General features: G+C 59.2%; 1 protein-coding gene across 5 annotated transcripts in view; it reads left to right on the top strand.

The window, feature by feature from the left end:
• The first annotated feature begins 586 nt into the window (after positions 1-586).
• MOB2 (MOB kinase activator 2) overlaps positions 587-16,080 on the top strand; it is a 77,514-nt gene continuing 62,020 nt past the window's right edge. Inside the window, exons 1-2 of one of the 5 annotated variants that reach the window (XM_064575990.1) lie at positions 605-694; positions 7,761-7,934. Coding sequence is in view for 2 of the 5 variants with exons in the window: in XM_045892987.3 (XP_045748943.2) it covers positions 3,944-4,353 (410 nt within the window). In the remaining 3 variants the exon portion in view is untranslated. Of the gene's footprint in view, positions 695-1,631; positions 1,870-3,932; positions 4,354-7,760; positions 7,935-16,080 lie in introns of those variants that run through there. The other 4 variants (XM_064575988.1, XM_045892991.3, XM_054511769.2 and 1 more) reach the window with 4 other exon arrangements.

Raw genomic sequence — 16,080 nt, 5'->3', positions numbered from 1 at the left:
CCCGGGGTGTGAGCGGTCAGCCGGGGTGTGACGGGTCAGCCCTGGTGTGACGGGTCAGCCCGGGGCGTGAGGGGTCACCCGGGGTGTGAGCGGTCAGCCGGGGTGTGACGGGTCAGCCGGGGGCGTGAGGGGTCAGCCCGGGGCGTGAGGGGTCACCGGGGTGTGAGGGGTCAGCCGGGGTGTGACGGGTCAGCCCTGGTGTGACGGGTCAGCCCGGGGCGTGAGGGGTCACCCGGGGTGTGAGCGGTCAGCCGGGGTGTGACGGGTCAGCCCGGGGAGTGAGGGGTCAGCCCGGGGTGTGACGGGTCAGCCGGGGTGTGAGGGGACATCCGGACGTGAGGGGACATCTGGGGAGTGAGGGGACATCCGGGGAGTGAGGGGACATCCGGGGCGTGGGGGGCTGTCCGGGAGCGGGGCGCCACGGGAGCGCTGGGGTGCACGTGCACGAGGGCAAAGCAAGAAAGGGGAGGAGGGCTCGGCTCAAGCTCCAGGCTGGGCCGGTGGCGGCCGCGGAGGCCGCCGGGACTACGTTTCCCGGCAGGCGGCGCGCGGGCGCGTCACTTCCTGCGGCGCCCGCGGCGCGCGTGTGGGCGTGAGCGAGCGAGTGTTTACTTCCGGCCGCCGCCGCCGCCGCGGGCTGAGGGCCGAGCGTGTCGGGCGGCGGGCCCCGAGCAGCCATGGACTGGCTCATGGGGTGAGTGGGGCGGGCGGCCGGGCGGGCGGGCGGGCCGGGGCCGCGCGGGCGTCGCAGGGCGCGCTGCGGGCGGCGCCGCTCGGGGGCGTCGGGCCGGGCGGGCGGGGGGCGTCTGCTCGGGGACGGGGTCGCGGACGCGAGCCGCTCGGCGCGGGGCCGGGCCGGCCGGGGACGTCGGGCGGCAGCCGCTGTCGCCGGGCGCCGCGGGGAACTGGCTCCGGAAGAAAGAACTTCGGCGCCGGCCGCGCAGCGCTCCTCGGAGGCGAGGAGGAGAAGCCGAACGGCCGCCGGGCTCGGGCGAGGCGTCCGCCGCGGGCGGCGGGCCGGAGGCGGGAGCGGGCGGGGCGCATCGGGCCGGCAGCCGCGGCGGCCCTCCCTGCGGTGCGCTGTCGCTGCGGCTTGCGGAGGTGCGACGGCGCGTCGTCTTCAGGAAGTTGCTCCGACTCCGGGGCCCCTCTCAGGACTTCTCTGTTTGAGGGGCGAGCAGGCGCTCCTCGCCCCGGCGGGGCTCTCGTTGTCGTCGGCCCGGGGGCCTGGGGCTGGTGGCGCGCTTGTCTGACGCCGAAGGCCTGGGAGGGAGGCGCGAGGTCGGTGGACGTTTGGTCCCTGGGTGCGGCGCAGGGCGGGGGGGGGGCGCCGTCGGGATAACCGGGGGGATGGGTCAGAGCCGTTCTGGCCTGCCGCTCGGCTGGAGGCCCGCGAAGGGGCAGCCGGGGGCGGCGAGCGCACGAGGGCCGGGTGGACCAAGAGGCCGGAGGGACGTGCCCCGCGTGGCCGGGGGCCGCCGCTCAGCGGGCTTCTGGGGGCGGCAGAGCGCCGTCCCAGCCCTGCGGCTTGTTGGCCCTGTGACTTGCGGTGATCGCTGCACCTCCTCCAGACCTGCTCTTTTATTTTTATTTATTTTATTTATTTATTTATTTTTATTCATGAGAGACAGAGCGAGAGAGAGAGGCAGAGGGAGAAGCAGGCTCCCAAGGAGCGGGGAGCCCGATGCGGGGCTCGATCCCAGGACCCCGGGATCATGACCTGAGCCGAAGGCAGACGCTCAACCATCTGAGCCACCCAGGCGCCCCAGACCTGCTCTTTTAAAGTCTTCTGTGAAGTGGAAAGTGGAGGGCTCTGGAAGGGTAAACCAAGGTAGTCGAGGAAAGCGCTTCGCACACTGCCTGGCACTGGTGAGTGTTGGCCGCTGTGAGTATGGAGATCGGGTTTGCCCGAGGCCTTTGTAACCCACAGGCGCTGAGCGTTGAGGCCACGCAGCTGTGTTTGCCTTTTTTGAATCACAGATGCTTTCTGACTTCATTGGGAGGAACTGTGTTGGAGGCCACCTGGCCTCCCGGGGAGTCTGTTTCAGGGAAGTAGACTGTTGATTGGGTGGGTTGAATTCACCGTGCTTTGTGTCGGAAGTCTGGGGCTGTTGAGGAGGCAGCTGATGGTTATTTTGTCTGTGTGTGTGTTCCTGTCCATGAGAAGCAGGTATTCTGTGCTGACCAGCAGACAGTCTTCTAAACTGACTGGGTTCTGTGCTTTGTCCACTTTACTGTCATCATTGTGAATATCCAGAAATTAACCCCACAGTTAGGCTTGCCAAGGACGGGTTCTTGAGGCCCTCGTCAAGACTTTGGGAAGCAGGCGGTCATCTGGGTGAGGTCCGTGGAGCCCTCCCCTCCTGGGTCTCGTGCTGAGGAGGCTGGTCCAGGTGCTGGAGGAAGACAGCTCTGAAAGGGACGTGGCCTGGAGCTGCTGCTTCCATGGGCCCTGGAAAGGGAAGGAGCCTTTACTGCTGTCTGGCTATAAAATAGGCAGCTGCAAAGGACACCAGAGATCTCAAAAGAGGGATTAGGATGGAGTTTGCTTATCTTTGTTTCTAATTTTAGTGGATTGCACAGTGGACATTGTGAATTATGAATTCTTCAACAGTTCCTTAATTGTGAATCCCCCTGCCCTTTTTAAACAAAAGTGATAGGATTTCAGTTGTCAAGTAGTGATGTTCCTCCAGAGCTTGTTTTCAAGGTGTTATCATCCAGGACGCGAGAGCTGGGAGGGCCCCGTGCCCTCTGCCCCTCCCACATGTTTACTGAGCATCTGCTGTAGAAAAGGGGGAGGCTGAGGCCTCTGCTTTCCAGCTGTAGATCGAGGTGGCAGCAGAGGCCACCCCCCCCACTCCGTCCCTCCCTGTGGTCCGACCCTCCTTGAGGAGAGCCAGCCAGTGGCAGGTGAAGGAGCGCGCCCCTGCCAGGCACCTTTGTGTGATCAGTGCTGGGGCTTTAGTTGGCCATTAACCCTTTAACTGGTTTTCAGCCTGCAAGAATTGAGGAAGTGTGTTAAACACTATTTCTTGATTATTTTGATTAACTCACACCATTATTATCAACCAGGTAATTTGGGATGTGGTTCTCTTCTTATGTTTTGAACAGTTTTTGTTCTTTTCTTAAGAAAGAGTTTCCCCGCGTTGGTTCATCTCAGGGGACTGTGTGGACTCTGCTGTAGTAACACACACCGCTCCTGCCTTCTCTGCTGACAGCTGTCGCCAGCAGAGCAGTGAAGGGACCCACTTCCCTGTCACAGGAAGTGCTTTGCTGAGTGACATGGGCGGCCACATCTGACGAAAGGGAGGTCTTGCAGGAGACCTGCCAGGGGAAGCCAAGAATAACGCCAGCATGTTACGACTTGCTGTTGGGGTTTGCTGGGACTTACTTGGAGAAGAACTGGTGATGCGTAGCTTGCATCCATGTGTTTTACTGTACGTTTCCTGTGCTGGACTTGGAACTGGCTGGTGAAGTAGGTGTACAGTAATGTTTCTTTCTTTTTATAAAGAGTAATTTCTAGCTTGAAAAAGGGTCACCACCTGTGGTGTGGTCGTGTCTCTTGTCCTTGGCTATCTCCCTTCTGGACAGCTGACGACAGGATGGCGCCCCTGCCAGTGGGAAGGAAGTGAGCCCCAGAAGAGACACTGCATTAGCTGCATCAGATTCCACATGGCCTGAGACAGTGAGGGGCCCCACGGCACAGGGTGTGGTGGTGTGGGGAAAACTTCTGTCTTGTTCTTAACTGACAGTGACAGGCATTTGTGAGCAGATGATAGAAGTGCAGTTTAATTTTTACCCATCAGAAAGCACAGTCCAGAAGCTTCCAAGCATCTGGGAATGTAGAAGAGGAAATGCACGTCCTCCCACTTCCGAGTCAGGGGAGCAGATCAGCCCTCCCACGGGTCCTGGGTGGGGCCGACGGGGTGGAGTTTGCAGGGACATGCCCGCCCTGCGCCCTCCAGCCTGGGCCCACAGCCAGGGCAGGGGCAGGCACGCACAGCCCCCTTCCTGGGGCTGCCGCTGCCCTGCTGCTCCTGGAGCAGTGATGAGGTGGGTGAGCTCTGTAGCTGAGAGCTCTCTGGCTCTGGATGGAGACCCACCTCCGGGGTTGGCAGTTGTACGCGGAGTGCGATCGAAGTTGGTGCTCTTGGTCAGCGGGCAGGTATTTCTAAGTGGCCGCAGGGCTTTCTGGCCTGTCTGGCTTTGCCTTCAGGAATCTTGCGCTAAGTTGAAGGAGATAGAATCCTGTGCGCATGTACTTGTGTGGGGACTTCATGGGGTGCTGATGACTTTTTCTTTGCACTTTGCCTCAGGGGAGGACGTTGCCTGGAATGACAGACCCCACCTGAGGTGAGGACACCCCGACTGAACTTGCTTGGGTCTCTAGCCTTTTTTTAACAGCCTCATCGAGGGATAATTTACATACCATAAAGGTTGCATGTTTTAAGTATAACAATTAGGTGACTTTTAGTAAAATCACAGGGTTGTGTAGCTGTCAACACTGTTTAACTTGCAAATGTTGCCGTCAGCCCAAAGGAGCCTTGTGTCGTCAGCATTTCATACGGATACAGTCACAACATGAGGTCTTCTGTGACCTGTTCACTTAGCATGTATAATGTTTTAAAAGTTTGTTCGTGTTGTGCACATATCAACGATCAGTCCTTTTCACTGCCAAATGATATTCCGGGGTACGGAGATCTGCGTACTTTGCTCCTCTGTTGATATCTGGATTGTTCCCACTTTTTGCCCATCATGAGTGATGCTGCTGTGACCCAGCCTTTTCCCACGGTGAGCTGGACCACTTCCTAAGCTGAGGAGACCGCCGGGTCTTGACTGCATTCACTGTCTGTCGTGGGCCCGGCCCTGGGCCTCCAAGATCAGGGAGACACAGTTCCTGCTTTCCCAGGCTGGCACAGGAGGGCCACGGACATGGGAGACGGAGCGTGGAGGAGTGAATGAGGTGGAGCTGGAGGTGGGGAGGCCAGGCTGTCAGGGTGGCTCAGAGCAGGGGTGCTCCGTTGGCTCCTGTGGGAAGACGCACAGGAATTTTCCAGGTAGGAAGGAGGGAAGGTCCTGGCCCAGGCCTGTGCAGAGGTGTGGAGGCTTCAGTGGCAAAAGTGTCCTCCCACCGTTGACCCCGTGGAGCTGTGATTGCGGGACACTTCCAGGGACAGCCGCTGGTCCGATGGCTCCACCCAGGCAGTCCGTAGGGGCCTGGGTCTGCTGAGGTGCTTGCCTGGGGCTGATCTGCATTCAGCTTCCCTTTGAAGAGAGCAGCGGTCACATGGACCCCTTCGTGGGACGAGCCCTGTGCACTCGGGAGCTCTCAGCATCACCTCATTTCTCATTTGTCCCTGTGCTTGGAGTGTCCCCGGGAGCCTTGTGCAGAGTGTCCTCGAAGTTGTGCCTCTGGTGGGAGATAGGATGGGAACTCAGCGGAGGTGCTGCAGAAACGCCTTGCCGGGGAGCAGGTGGTTGGGCGGGAAGCGTTGCCAGCCTTGGGCAGGGCAGCCTGTCTTCATTGCAAGGGCTTCCGAAACATCTGCAGCCTGGGAGGGCCTGGGTCCACCCTTGTCCGTGTCCTGCCTCTGGCCTTTGTCCTGCTGTTCTTAGCACCGCGTGCCACCACCCAGAGTCCTGGAAAAGCCAGATGGCACTGGGACGCAGGCTGCCAGACCTTGTCAACAGCTAGCCGCAGCTTGGGAGGGGTTCCCTGGGTACAGCGGGGCCATCGTCAGCTCTAAGGTCCCTTGTGGGAGGGAGCGTGGCCTCCACTGTGGCCCTGTGGTTTAGGAAGGTGGGTGTTGGAGGCCTCGGGGCGGGGGGGGATGCCTGTGCTGGCGTTCCGTTGTCCCGGCACTTCCTGCATCGCCCTGTGGTGGTCCCAGAAACTCAGACACAGCCAAACCCCATGCTCTTGACTTTGTTGTGAACGTGCTTGTGTGGCAAGTGAGGTACTCGGTGAGGTGCGCTCTGCACTCTTTTCGGGTACCTGGACACGGGGAGCTGGTCTTGGTCCCCTCTGGTGACTCGTGTGTGCCTTTCCTCCTGCCGGTGTCGGCCTGTCCGGAAGAGGAGGAGGTGCGTGCTGTTCCTGTGTGACTTGGTGGGAGTGCCTCCCGCTCTTTGTCTCCCCATGTTTGTTTTTCTTTCTGTACAGGATTTCTCCTGGCTGGGGCACACCCATCCGTGTTGAGTGCTGCTCGGTAGAACCCTGCCTGGGAACGTGGAAGTAGGAACAATTGAAACTGGGGAGCGAACTGTGGAAGCTTAGAGAAGGAGGTGGTGGTGGGTGGGGTGTCCCGGCCACGTGGGAGCTGTGGTGCTGTTCCTGCATGGAACTGTGGCTTTGGGCTGTGGCCACATTCACGTTGTCATCTTCAGGTTCCTTTCTCTTTGAAGGCGGCTTCCTTTGCTAGCTTGAAAGAGCTGAAAATGCCCGGTTGCTGGGGTGGGACATTCATTCTTTTCCTTCCTGTAGCTGTTCCTGGGTACATCCCAGGATAGCATGGTGTGTGGTCACGACCTACGACTGAACGCATCTTTTTGTTTGTTTGGAATGTTGCTAGTATGTTGGGTAATGGTGGCAATTTTTGGTGTTAATTGAGCATTTCTGGTGGCAATTTTTGGTGTTAATTGAGCATTTCTGTGTAGGGTGAGGGCACAGAGCTCCCACAGAGGCATGCAGCTTCTCCCCCAAAAGGCAGGTTGACGTTGGAAGGCAGGGACGTATGCCGTCTTTCCCCTTAGGGTCAAGAAACCTTTCTCCACCAGCCTTTGCACCAGGCTGGCCCTGGGCTAGCGGAATGTTCTCTCCAACAGCATGGCACCTCTGGAGTTCCACTGTGTTGGGGCTCGGCCTGCATTGCCCACACCCAGCGGAGTGGTCAGCCCCCACTTCATTGGCTGTGTCCTCCAAGGGCAGCAGGGAGAGCCCCCCTGAATGGCTTGCTGGTTCGACTCCCAGCAATAGTATGGGAGGCTTAGCCAGGTTGTAGGTGTGCGCCCCACATCCAGTCCTGGGCTCCACTGTACTTGGCCCCACTGTGCCAGATATACGTGTCTCTCTTCTAGGGCCTGTCTTAGCAGTTTCTCAGCTTGGGCTTTGGGTGTTGTCTGTTGCTCTCAAATGAACCCAGGACTTAGTGTCTCCAAACGAGGACCACCACCTCTCCCAACTCTGTGGGTTGATGGGTAGGGGCCTCAGTTTTCCCATATGGCCTTTCTGCACATGGACTCTGGAGCAGGGTTCTCAGACTTTTTGGTCTCAAGCCCCCCCTTACATTCTTAAAAATTATTGAGCTTGTACGGGTTATAGCTATCAACATTTACCATATTAGAAGTTAGAGTCAAGGGGCGCCTGGGTGGCTCAGTCGGTTCAGTGTCTGCCTTCGGCTCAGGTCGTGGTCCCAGGGTCCTGGGATCGAGCCCCACATCGGGCTCCCTGCTCGGCGGGAAGCCTGCTTCTCCCTCTCCCACTCCCCCTGCTTGTGTTCCCTCTCTCACTGCCTCTCTCTGTCAAATAAATAAATAAAATCTTAAAAAAAAAAAGTTGAAGTCAAGAAATTTGTAAAAATATTCTTTAATTCATTTAAAAAGAATAACAAACCCAGTGTATGTTAGCATAAAATTTTTTTTGATGAAAAAATAACTATTTTGTAGAATAAAAAACATGACACGAATGGTCTGACTTTTTTGCAACTCTCATGAGCCAGATCCTTATCTGCTTCTGGGTTATTCTGTTATAATCTTACAAGTCTCGTCGCTTCTGGAAAGCTGTGCATGGGTGCGAGCATGGGAGAGGCGAGTTCCGTCTTCATGTGGTTAGGAGAAGCGCTCTAACCTTGGCCCCCAGGCTACACTTCAGGCGCGTGGCAGGGCTCTCCACGTGGCCTCACTCCAGAGCAGAGCCGCGGTGGAAGCTGTTGGAGGTGAGTTCGCCTGTGCTGTGCTGTGTTGGCCACAGACGGGTAAGTCACGGAGCCACCTCTCGAAGAAGGGGTCTCCCGTGTGGGGAGGGGCCGTGGCTGGCAGCCCCCTCTGCAGACCAGGGTGCACGGGTGGGAATGCTGGGTCTGTCATCCCTGGGAGTCCGGGTGTTTGTAGCAGCTCTGAGCCTTTCGTTCGGGTGGCAGGTGAGGTCTGTCAAGAGAAGGTGCCCAGGTGGACTTTTCTGCCCAGAGGTGTTTAGGACAATGTGGCTCAGGGACCAGATGCTTCAGGGCTGAATCCTGACTCTGCAGCTTCATTAGGGCTCCCTGAGCCTCAGTTTGCTCCTCTGCAGCACGGCCCCGGGAGTGCCCTTCCTAGCCGTGGTTGGGGGATTTTGTGAGGTGTCCACCGTAGCATGAGTGCGCCCCAGGGGGATGTTGTGGAGAACCCCGCCTCCCCCAGCTGACGTGGGGCTCAGCACCAGCCTGGCCTGTAACTCCTTCTTGGAACCCTGGGGCGGGGTTGGGGTGGCAGTCGTCCCTGGGCTGCCCGCCCCCGGCCCGGGGCTTGCTGTGGGTGCGGCTTTGGCTTGCGGGCAGAGCACCCACAGCAGCACGGTACCCGCGGCCCCCTCTGGGCAGGGCCTGGTGTGCGCAAGGTACATCCCTCTCACCGTCCCACCGCCTTCCCTCTCAGCGTGTCCTCACTGAGCGCCTCGCGGTGCTGCAGCCCCTAGAGCCGGGCTGCCGCCCAGCATGTCACTTGGTCACTGTCACATCTGCTTGCTCTTGGAGAGCTGCTGTTGTGTGCAGGTAGCCCTGGTGTCCTGGTCCCTAAGGAGAGCCCAGTCTGACGGCCACACTGTCCCGTGGGCCCAGCTGCTCTCAGGACTGCAAGGTTGGCACCCGGAGCATAGCCCGGGGCTTTTGTGGCAGGTCTGGCTTTCCAGGGTGCCCGTGGGCAGAGGGCAGGAGTCCAGGGGCTTGGCACTCTCAGAGGCTGCCTGACGCCATCCCCAAGTGGACAGCACCTTCCATCGGTGGCCTGCCCATTCCCAGAGCTGTGGGGCCCGAGCTGGGAAAATGTCGTCATGCCAGGCTTGTCCCCCCGCCAGATGCCAGCACCTCTGCTGAGACAGCCCCAGTGTGGTCGGAAGGGCGCTGGCGAGCCCCGTTTGCTCTCCCACCTCCACCTTTGTGCTTGGGGCTTGCCAGGCCGTCCCTCGGGTTCCGCTCCCAGCCTGTCCTGATGCCTTTGCAGGACGACTCGCACGCGTGCTGCGGCCCCGGGTAGTGACGGCTCGGCCGCCTTTGTCACCAAGGGCGTGGGGCCGTGGCTGCTTATCCCTGGGGTCTGCCCCCTTCTGCGCAGGCTGAGAGGGTGCCGGCCTGGGAGGTGCGGTTGGCCCTGGCTTGGCCTCACCGAGACCGGCTCTTGGTCAGTACCCGTTAGTTTTTCCCAGAGCGTTTGAGAGGTGTGTCCTTGCTCCTGCCCGCACCCACCTTGTTCATCTTTCCGCTCCGTCCTGGCCCTTCGCACAGCCATCTGGCCGGAGTATTCTTCCCACGGCAGAGCTCCGTATTGCCCTCTCCCTCGCCTCCCTGCTGGGGGCCGCCGCACACAGACCCACTCTCTTACCACCCTTCCCCTCGTGGGCTCAGGTGCCTGGCCTGTGCCAGTGCCTGCTCCCCACCCCCCACCTCCTCCTGTGCCGTCCCAGCGCCGAGACCCCACTGCCTTTCGTCCTCCCCGCTCTGTCCTCCCATCCCTTTCGTCCCCCCCCCCCACATCCGGGCCTGCTGGGGGGTGGTCACGCCTATGCTGGCAGTGAAGTTCAGGAGCAGAGACCATGCCCAGTGCCCCCGCCTGCGCGCGAGTGGCCTCGAAAAGGAGGCCTCTGCTTTAGCATGAGCCACGTGCCCCCACGGAGATGTCTGATCCTGAGTGGGCAGTGCCCCGGTGTCCGTTCTCCATCATCTCGGCCCTCTGGTCGGGGGAGCCGTTGCCCTGAGCCTGCTTCAGGATGCACAACATTGCTTTTCACCTTGGCCTTATTTCTCTCAACAGCTTGTTGAGGCAGCAACGAGGGGTCTGTCCGAGCTGCGGTTAGGCTTGCCTCTGCACCTGGGTGACCGTTTCTCCCGACTGCTTCTCCACCTGCGGAGTGAAGAAGCAGGCCCAGCAGCACAGGAGGAGCCACGTGTCCCGGGCAGTTTGTGGCTTTCACCACGCTTGTTCCAGGGAGGGCTGCCACCTTTTCTCCCTGTCTGCCCCTCCCTGGGCAGGCCTTTGAGGAGGCCGTGGGGACCTGGACTCAACTTGGTGCTTTAGTTGCTGTCAAGCAGGTGATTTGGTGAGAACCAAGGCCATGCCCGTGACACTCCATGGGGCGGACACTGTGCTCCCTCGTCAAACGCACGTGGTCCGTCAGCACAGGACATTGAGCCAACGGCAGGTTCCAATCTTGTAGGCCCCCAGATCCCACGCCCAGGGCCCGTCGGCTCAGTCCAGCCTCCCGGGTAGGCTCTGGGTTCTGCACACAACTGTGGCCCCTCTGGCCCATCCTGTGGGTTCCTTGGGAACTGTGGGGCCACAGAGAGGAGCATAGAGGATCGCCCCTCCAGGAGGGAGAAGAGAAGGTGGGCATTTGCACCCAGCCCCAGCTGCTCATTAAGTAGGTGCTTCCAAAACAAATACGCTTCCAGGCTGTGGCTGTTTTCATTTCAAGGCTGCTCCCTACCTGCTAGGGCTGTCTCCCCCTTACTGTCAGCCTGAGGTGCGGGGACGGAGGAGGGGGGCTGACTGGGAGTCGCTTCCTGTGGTGCAGATGGCTGCCCGTGGCCACGTGTCCTTGAGGGCACGCGGCCGGTGTCCCTCTGGAGGCAGAGCTGGACTCTGGAATGTGAGTAGCACCTGCCTGGCAGAGCATTGGCCTGTTGTGCTCCCGCCTGTAGGCCGCTTTGGCCCAGGGATGCCTTTGGGGAGGGGTCGCTCCCAGCCCGTGGAGCAGCAGTGGATGCCCCGGACCCTAACCCTGCAGCCAGGCCTCCCTGCCTGCAGCCAGGACTCTGAGTGAAAGGAAGGGAAGACTGAAGTCCACAGGGAAGGTACTGCCGGAGGTGGGGAGGGAGCCGGGGATGGGGATTAGGGAGTGCACGTGTGATGAGCACCTGGCGATGTATGGGAGTGTGCAGTGGCTGGATCGTACCCCAAAAACTAGCCTTACACTGTGGGCTAACTATCTGGGATTTCAATACAAACTAAAAATAACCCATCCGGCAGCAGGCGTCACAGCACAAGCCTTCCCCTCTGACACTCACGCAGTGGTTTAGAAGCCCCAGCCACCAGCCCCTGGGGCGGGCCTCTCCTTCAGGGCAGTTTATCCCTTCAGCCGCCTGTCTCTGCTTAACCCTGGCTCCCCGAAGCAGACCCCTTTGATAGGGTCACGAGGACTGTCTCCAATTCAAAGAACGGGGCCAGCAGGGGCAGTGGGAGGGGGCGCCTGGGAGGTGATATTTACCGAGTGGGCCCCCAGGTCCGGCCGTGGGTCCCAGCAGCAGGTCCAGCAGCGTAGAGGGCACTGCAGGCCAACGGGAGACAGCTGTGTGCTCCTGTCACTGCAACTTTATCTTGGTAGTGACTTCCTGGCCGCTGCTGGGGGCTGGAAGTGAAGGTGTGGGCCGCAGGGCTGGTCCTGTGTGGCCTTCTCGGTCCTTATCCTCCTTGGCCTGTTTCACTTCCACAGAAGTGGGAGTGAGCCAGTTTTCTTTACTGCGTGGCGGCCATGGTTATATGGGATTGAGGTTGCCCACGTGGAGGTGCCTGGCACCGGGGTGGCCAGTGGGGGCGGGTGAGCATGGGTCATTAGTTGATTGGGAGGAGAGGGTGGGAGGCTCTGCACTGGGAGCTCCTGGGGCATCCTCAGTCCCTTCTGGCTGCTCAGAAGGACGGGCATGTGGTGTCGGTCTCCTTGGGGTTGTAGTTTGTCTTCTCAGACCAGCCGTGTGCGGTGGCCCTGCGTCGACACTGCAGACGCGAGCTAGCAGCACCAGCTTGGTTTCTGTGCCCACCAGGCTGTACCTCTGAAGAGCGGGGACTGACTCGCACCCGCGTTTGGTTCCCCAGAGCCTGGTGCGTTGGCACGCTCAGGACCTAGTCCCTGCGTGAAGTGAGGGACGCTCCGTTGCCCTCAGCAGCACTGCACAGAGGAGGCTGCCGGTGGGTCTCAACCTGGAGTGATCTCACCTGCTGAGGAGGTTTTGGTTGGGGACGTTGCAGGGGTTGGATGGGGGCTTCTGGCTCCTGGTGGGTGGAGGCCAGGGATGCTGCTTAGCATCCCGTACTGCCAAGATGACCCCACAGTGGGAACGATCCAGCTCCAGGTGTCAGCCTTGCGCGGGGGAGCCAGCCTGGGCCAGGCCAAGACCGCACGACTGTAGGCCATGAGTCACGGGGGGTGCCCTGAGCAGCTGCGGCCCGGTGTAGGGCTGCCCCAGGCCTTGACTGCAGTCTGCAGGTGCTGGTGATCGTCAGTGCCATGTGTGTGGCTTGGCAGGCAGAGACCTGCAGAACCAGGCCAGAGGGGGGCCTGTCACAGCAGCGTGGGTGCATTTCCCCAGCTGGTTGGGTTGGGATATACAGGGAAACGTGGGATGGGTAAAAGGCTTCCCACGTGCTGTAGGGGCGGTCTTGGGGGCTGTGCCCGGAGCCACCAGAGTGGACATGTGTGCATTTGTTGTCTCTGGTGGCTGCACCCTTTTGAGCCAACACCGTGACCTCTATGGAGAGTGCTCTTTGAGGCCCAGGGAGGAGAGAGAATAGCGGGGGCAGGTGCAGGGGGCACTGGGGCGCCTGGGCCACCAAAGTGCATAAGAAGGTGGAGGTCCACTTGGATGTGCGGGGAGTCTAAGGAATCCCAAGATCTTAATTAAACACTCTGAATATAGATATGCTGACACTCAGGTACTTCTGCATTGCCTTTTGAGCGCCTCCAGGTGTTCCTTTTTTTTTTAATTATTTTTTTATTGTTATGTTAATCCCCATACATTACATCATTAGTTTTAGATGAAGTGTTCCATGATTCATTGTTTGTGCATAACACCCAGTGCTCCATGCAGAACGTGCCCTCCTCAATACCCGCCACCAGGCTAACCCATCCTCCCACACCCCTCCCCTCTAGAACCCTCAGTTTGTTTTTCAGAGTCCATCGTCTCTCATGGTTCGTCTGCCTCCAGGTGTTCCTTTGTGGCCCCTGCTGGCATGGCGTGAGGGAGCAGACAGAGTCCCTGCTCCCATGGAACTTGGTTTCACAAGTCCGTTGTAGAAACATGAAAACACAGGGAATGCAGAAATCAAAAAGTGAGTGATCCCACCACCTCGAGACCGTGACTCGACGCTGAAAACTGGTGTCACACGGGGTGCGGACTCCCCCCAGCAGTCAGTGTCTGTGGCAGGAGATTAGGGTGGCCCTTGTGGGTGTGCCGTAACTCCCGTAGTCCTCCGTGGCGGGGTGTTTAGGGTGTCTTCTCCCAGCGGATGGCGGTTCCGAGCATCCGTGCACGAGTCGCTGCCCAACGTTGGCATTTCCTCGGGTAGAATTCTGGAAGGGGACTGGCGGGCTCCGAAAGAGGGCCTGTGAGCGTCTTCCTGGAGAGGCTCTGCCCACTCACGTTCCTGAAAGCACTGGCATGCACTCATCTCTGCTTTGTGACCAGCTGCCTGTGTTACTCTTTTATGAAAAAAATCGTTGCCGCTTTGGTAAGTAAGGAGGGGTGTTTGGTTAGTGCTCGTTTCCTTGAAGGGGCTGAGGCTGATGTTCTCATACCTGGAGCCCCTGTGTTCTTGGTGAATCATCTGTCTGCTCTTTGTGTGCAGAGTGGTCTAGCTTTCTTATGACTGGCCTGAGGTCTGTACACTTTAGGGGTATTAATCCCAAGTATTAAGGTTTTAGAGTTTGTTCTTAAAGGAACAAGAGCAGAGACAGAGTGGGGGAGATGCTCAAACTGGCCCAAGTGGGACTACCCCCACGACCCTGCTTCTTGCTATGTTTCCCGAGGGCATCCGTTCACGAGTTGAGCAGAGTGTGCGTTCAGCCATACTGGGACCTGGCCAGAGAACCCGAAGCGGTCCAGTGTGTGCTGGGAGACCAGAGCACTGGCTGGGGAACAGCGATGCCGCAGGGTGTGAGCGTGTTTGGGCCGAGAGAGTGAGCCCCAAGCCTTTGGCTTGGCAGCTCCGGGGCATAGCCTGGGGAGGACTGTAGGCACAGACCAGAGCTTGGCCCTGTGCCCTGCCCTTTTCCTCCTGGCTTGTGTGTGGGGGTGATCTCAGCATTCCATATTTGCTTGTACAGTCTTTATCATCACCGCCCCCCCACTCGCACACACAAGCACACATGCATGCGTTATTGGAAGTGTGTGTACCATTTGGTTTGTTCTCTTGGGAAGAAATTCAGTTCACATTGGTGTCATGAACTGTTCAGGAGCCCCGTGTTTGCCCAGTGCCCGTTGGGGCTGCATGTGGTCGCTGAGGCTGCAGAGAGTATCGAGAAGGCAACGTGGAGAACCTGGAACAGGGTTTCTCAAAGTGCTCCTCAAGGAGTACTCATCGTCTGAGGTGCTGGATGAGTTTGGGGTCCTCTTGGAAGCTCAGTGGACAGTAGGAGTCCTGGCTCTGAGCAGTCCCCAGGAGGATCATCATGTGAACGGTTCACACAGTGGGCGAGTCACACTCCCTCCCTTCCCCTCCCCCCCAGCCCTCTTCCCAGTCCCTCTGCCCCGTGTCCTCTTGGCTGTGGGGTGAATGAACAAAGAAGGGCTGCGAAGGAATGTAGGCCGCCGATGGTGTTCTCACCCCCCAGCCCTGGCCTCCAGCTGATGATGGGCTGCAGAGAGGAGTCCTCCCAGGAGGCCTGGTGTCCTCTCGGCAGTGCCGGACAAAGTGTGTTTACTTCTTGCTGTGGATGGTGTGCCATTCCTTCCCGTGCTGGGTGAGCTGGGTAGTGGCCCAGGGCAGAAAGTGCGCCCGGCCTGAGGCTGCCCGAGCTTTCCTGAGGGTCCCTGATACGGGCTGTGCAGCTGAGGACCGTGGCTTCAGCAGGAGAACGGAGCTGGCACCTTTGTGCTCCCTCCCTTCCATAAGAGGGGCGTTTTGTGCTGCACTGGGTTTCCCGCACCCAGAATAAAATACGTTATGAGTGCTGCCCCTTCAGGGCCTGGGCTTCATCTTCTCTCCCCAGACCCCCAGGTAGCATCTGCCATACATGGTGTGGTCAGGGTGAAGGCCATGCTGGGGCACCCCGCACCTGCCAGTGGGCAGCTGGCCAGGTGAGTTGGCAGCAGGCATGTGTCCTGTAGGCACCGCTCTTGGGAGGGGGTGCAGGCAAGGAGGCCTGGGTGCTCCTTCGGTGTGGCATCTGCGGGCCACGTGGTCTCGGGCATCACGGCTGCCCCCTGCGCCTCAGCACCTGGGTCACAGCTCCTGCCCTGCAGGACAGGATGGTTTTGGCTGGGACAGAGTTTGTAGCAGGCGCCTGGTGTGCGGTCGGCATGCACCTTGTTGTCATCAAGTTTCCTGGTTTCAGAGAGACAGACGTGCTTAAGCCCCGAGAGCTCAAAGGCACCAAGAGCACATGGGCGTGTGTCTTATGGGTCACTCTGTCACCACACAGGCTGTCCCTGCTGCCTCCTGGGAGCAGGGCATCCGGGCTGAGCTCTGTATGGGGATGGGCAGAGGGGGCTTGTTTCTGCTTTGGGCTTTGGTCTTGGGATGTACGTTTGCTCCTGGCTGACAGGGTGGAGACCTGTGCCTCTTCTCTGTCCGCCAGGGTTTTGAAACGCTTTGTAATTAAAATCCTTGTTTTCAAGTACATTCTATTGTTCCTGCTGGGAAGGCCTCCTACCTTTTTGGCTGAAGAAGTGCTGGGCTCAGCTGAGTTCTGTTGAGAGTTCCTGGCATTTATAATTCATGTGAGTGAAAATAAATGTGTTGTCTCGTTGTGACCTTGTTGGCTTTAGTGTACTTCCTCCAAGGCCGACTGGGAGCAGCTGTTGTTCGGTGATGCGGATGGTCCCCCCGAGGTGTTTCACTGTCTTCAGGGCGGTCTGTGAGGAGCAGGGCTGCGGTTGCGAGCAGTGCTTCTTCCTG

This window comes from Mirounga angustirostris, unplaced genomic scaffold (genome assembly GCF_029215605.1).
Source record: "Mirounga angustirostris isolate CCGP_5_RB_7025 unplaced genomic scaffold, mMirAng1.0.hap1 SCAF_13, whole genome shotgun sequence".
In the NCBI taxonomy this organism is placed as follows: domain Eukaryota; kingdom Metazoa; phylum Chordata; class Mammalia; order Carnivora; family Phocidae; genus Mirounga; species Mirounga angustirostris.
The sequence above is the reverse complement of the archived record's forward strand: the minus strand, read 5'-3'. Positions and strand labels throughout refer to the sequence as shown.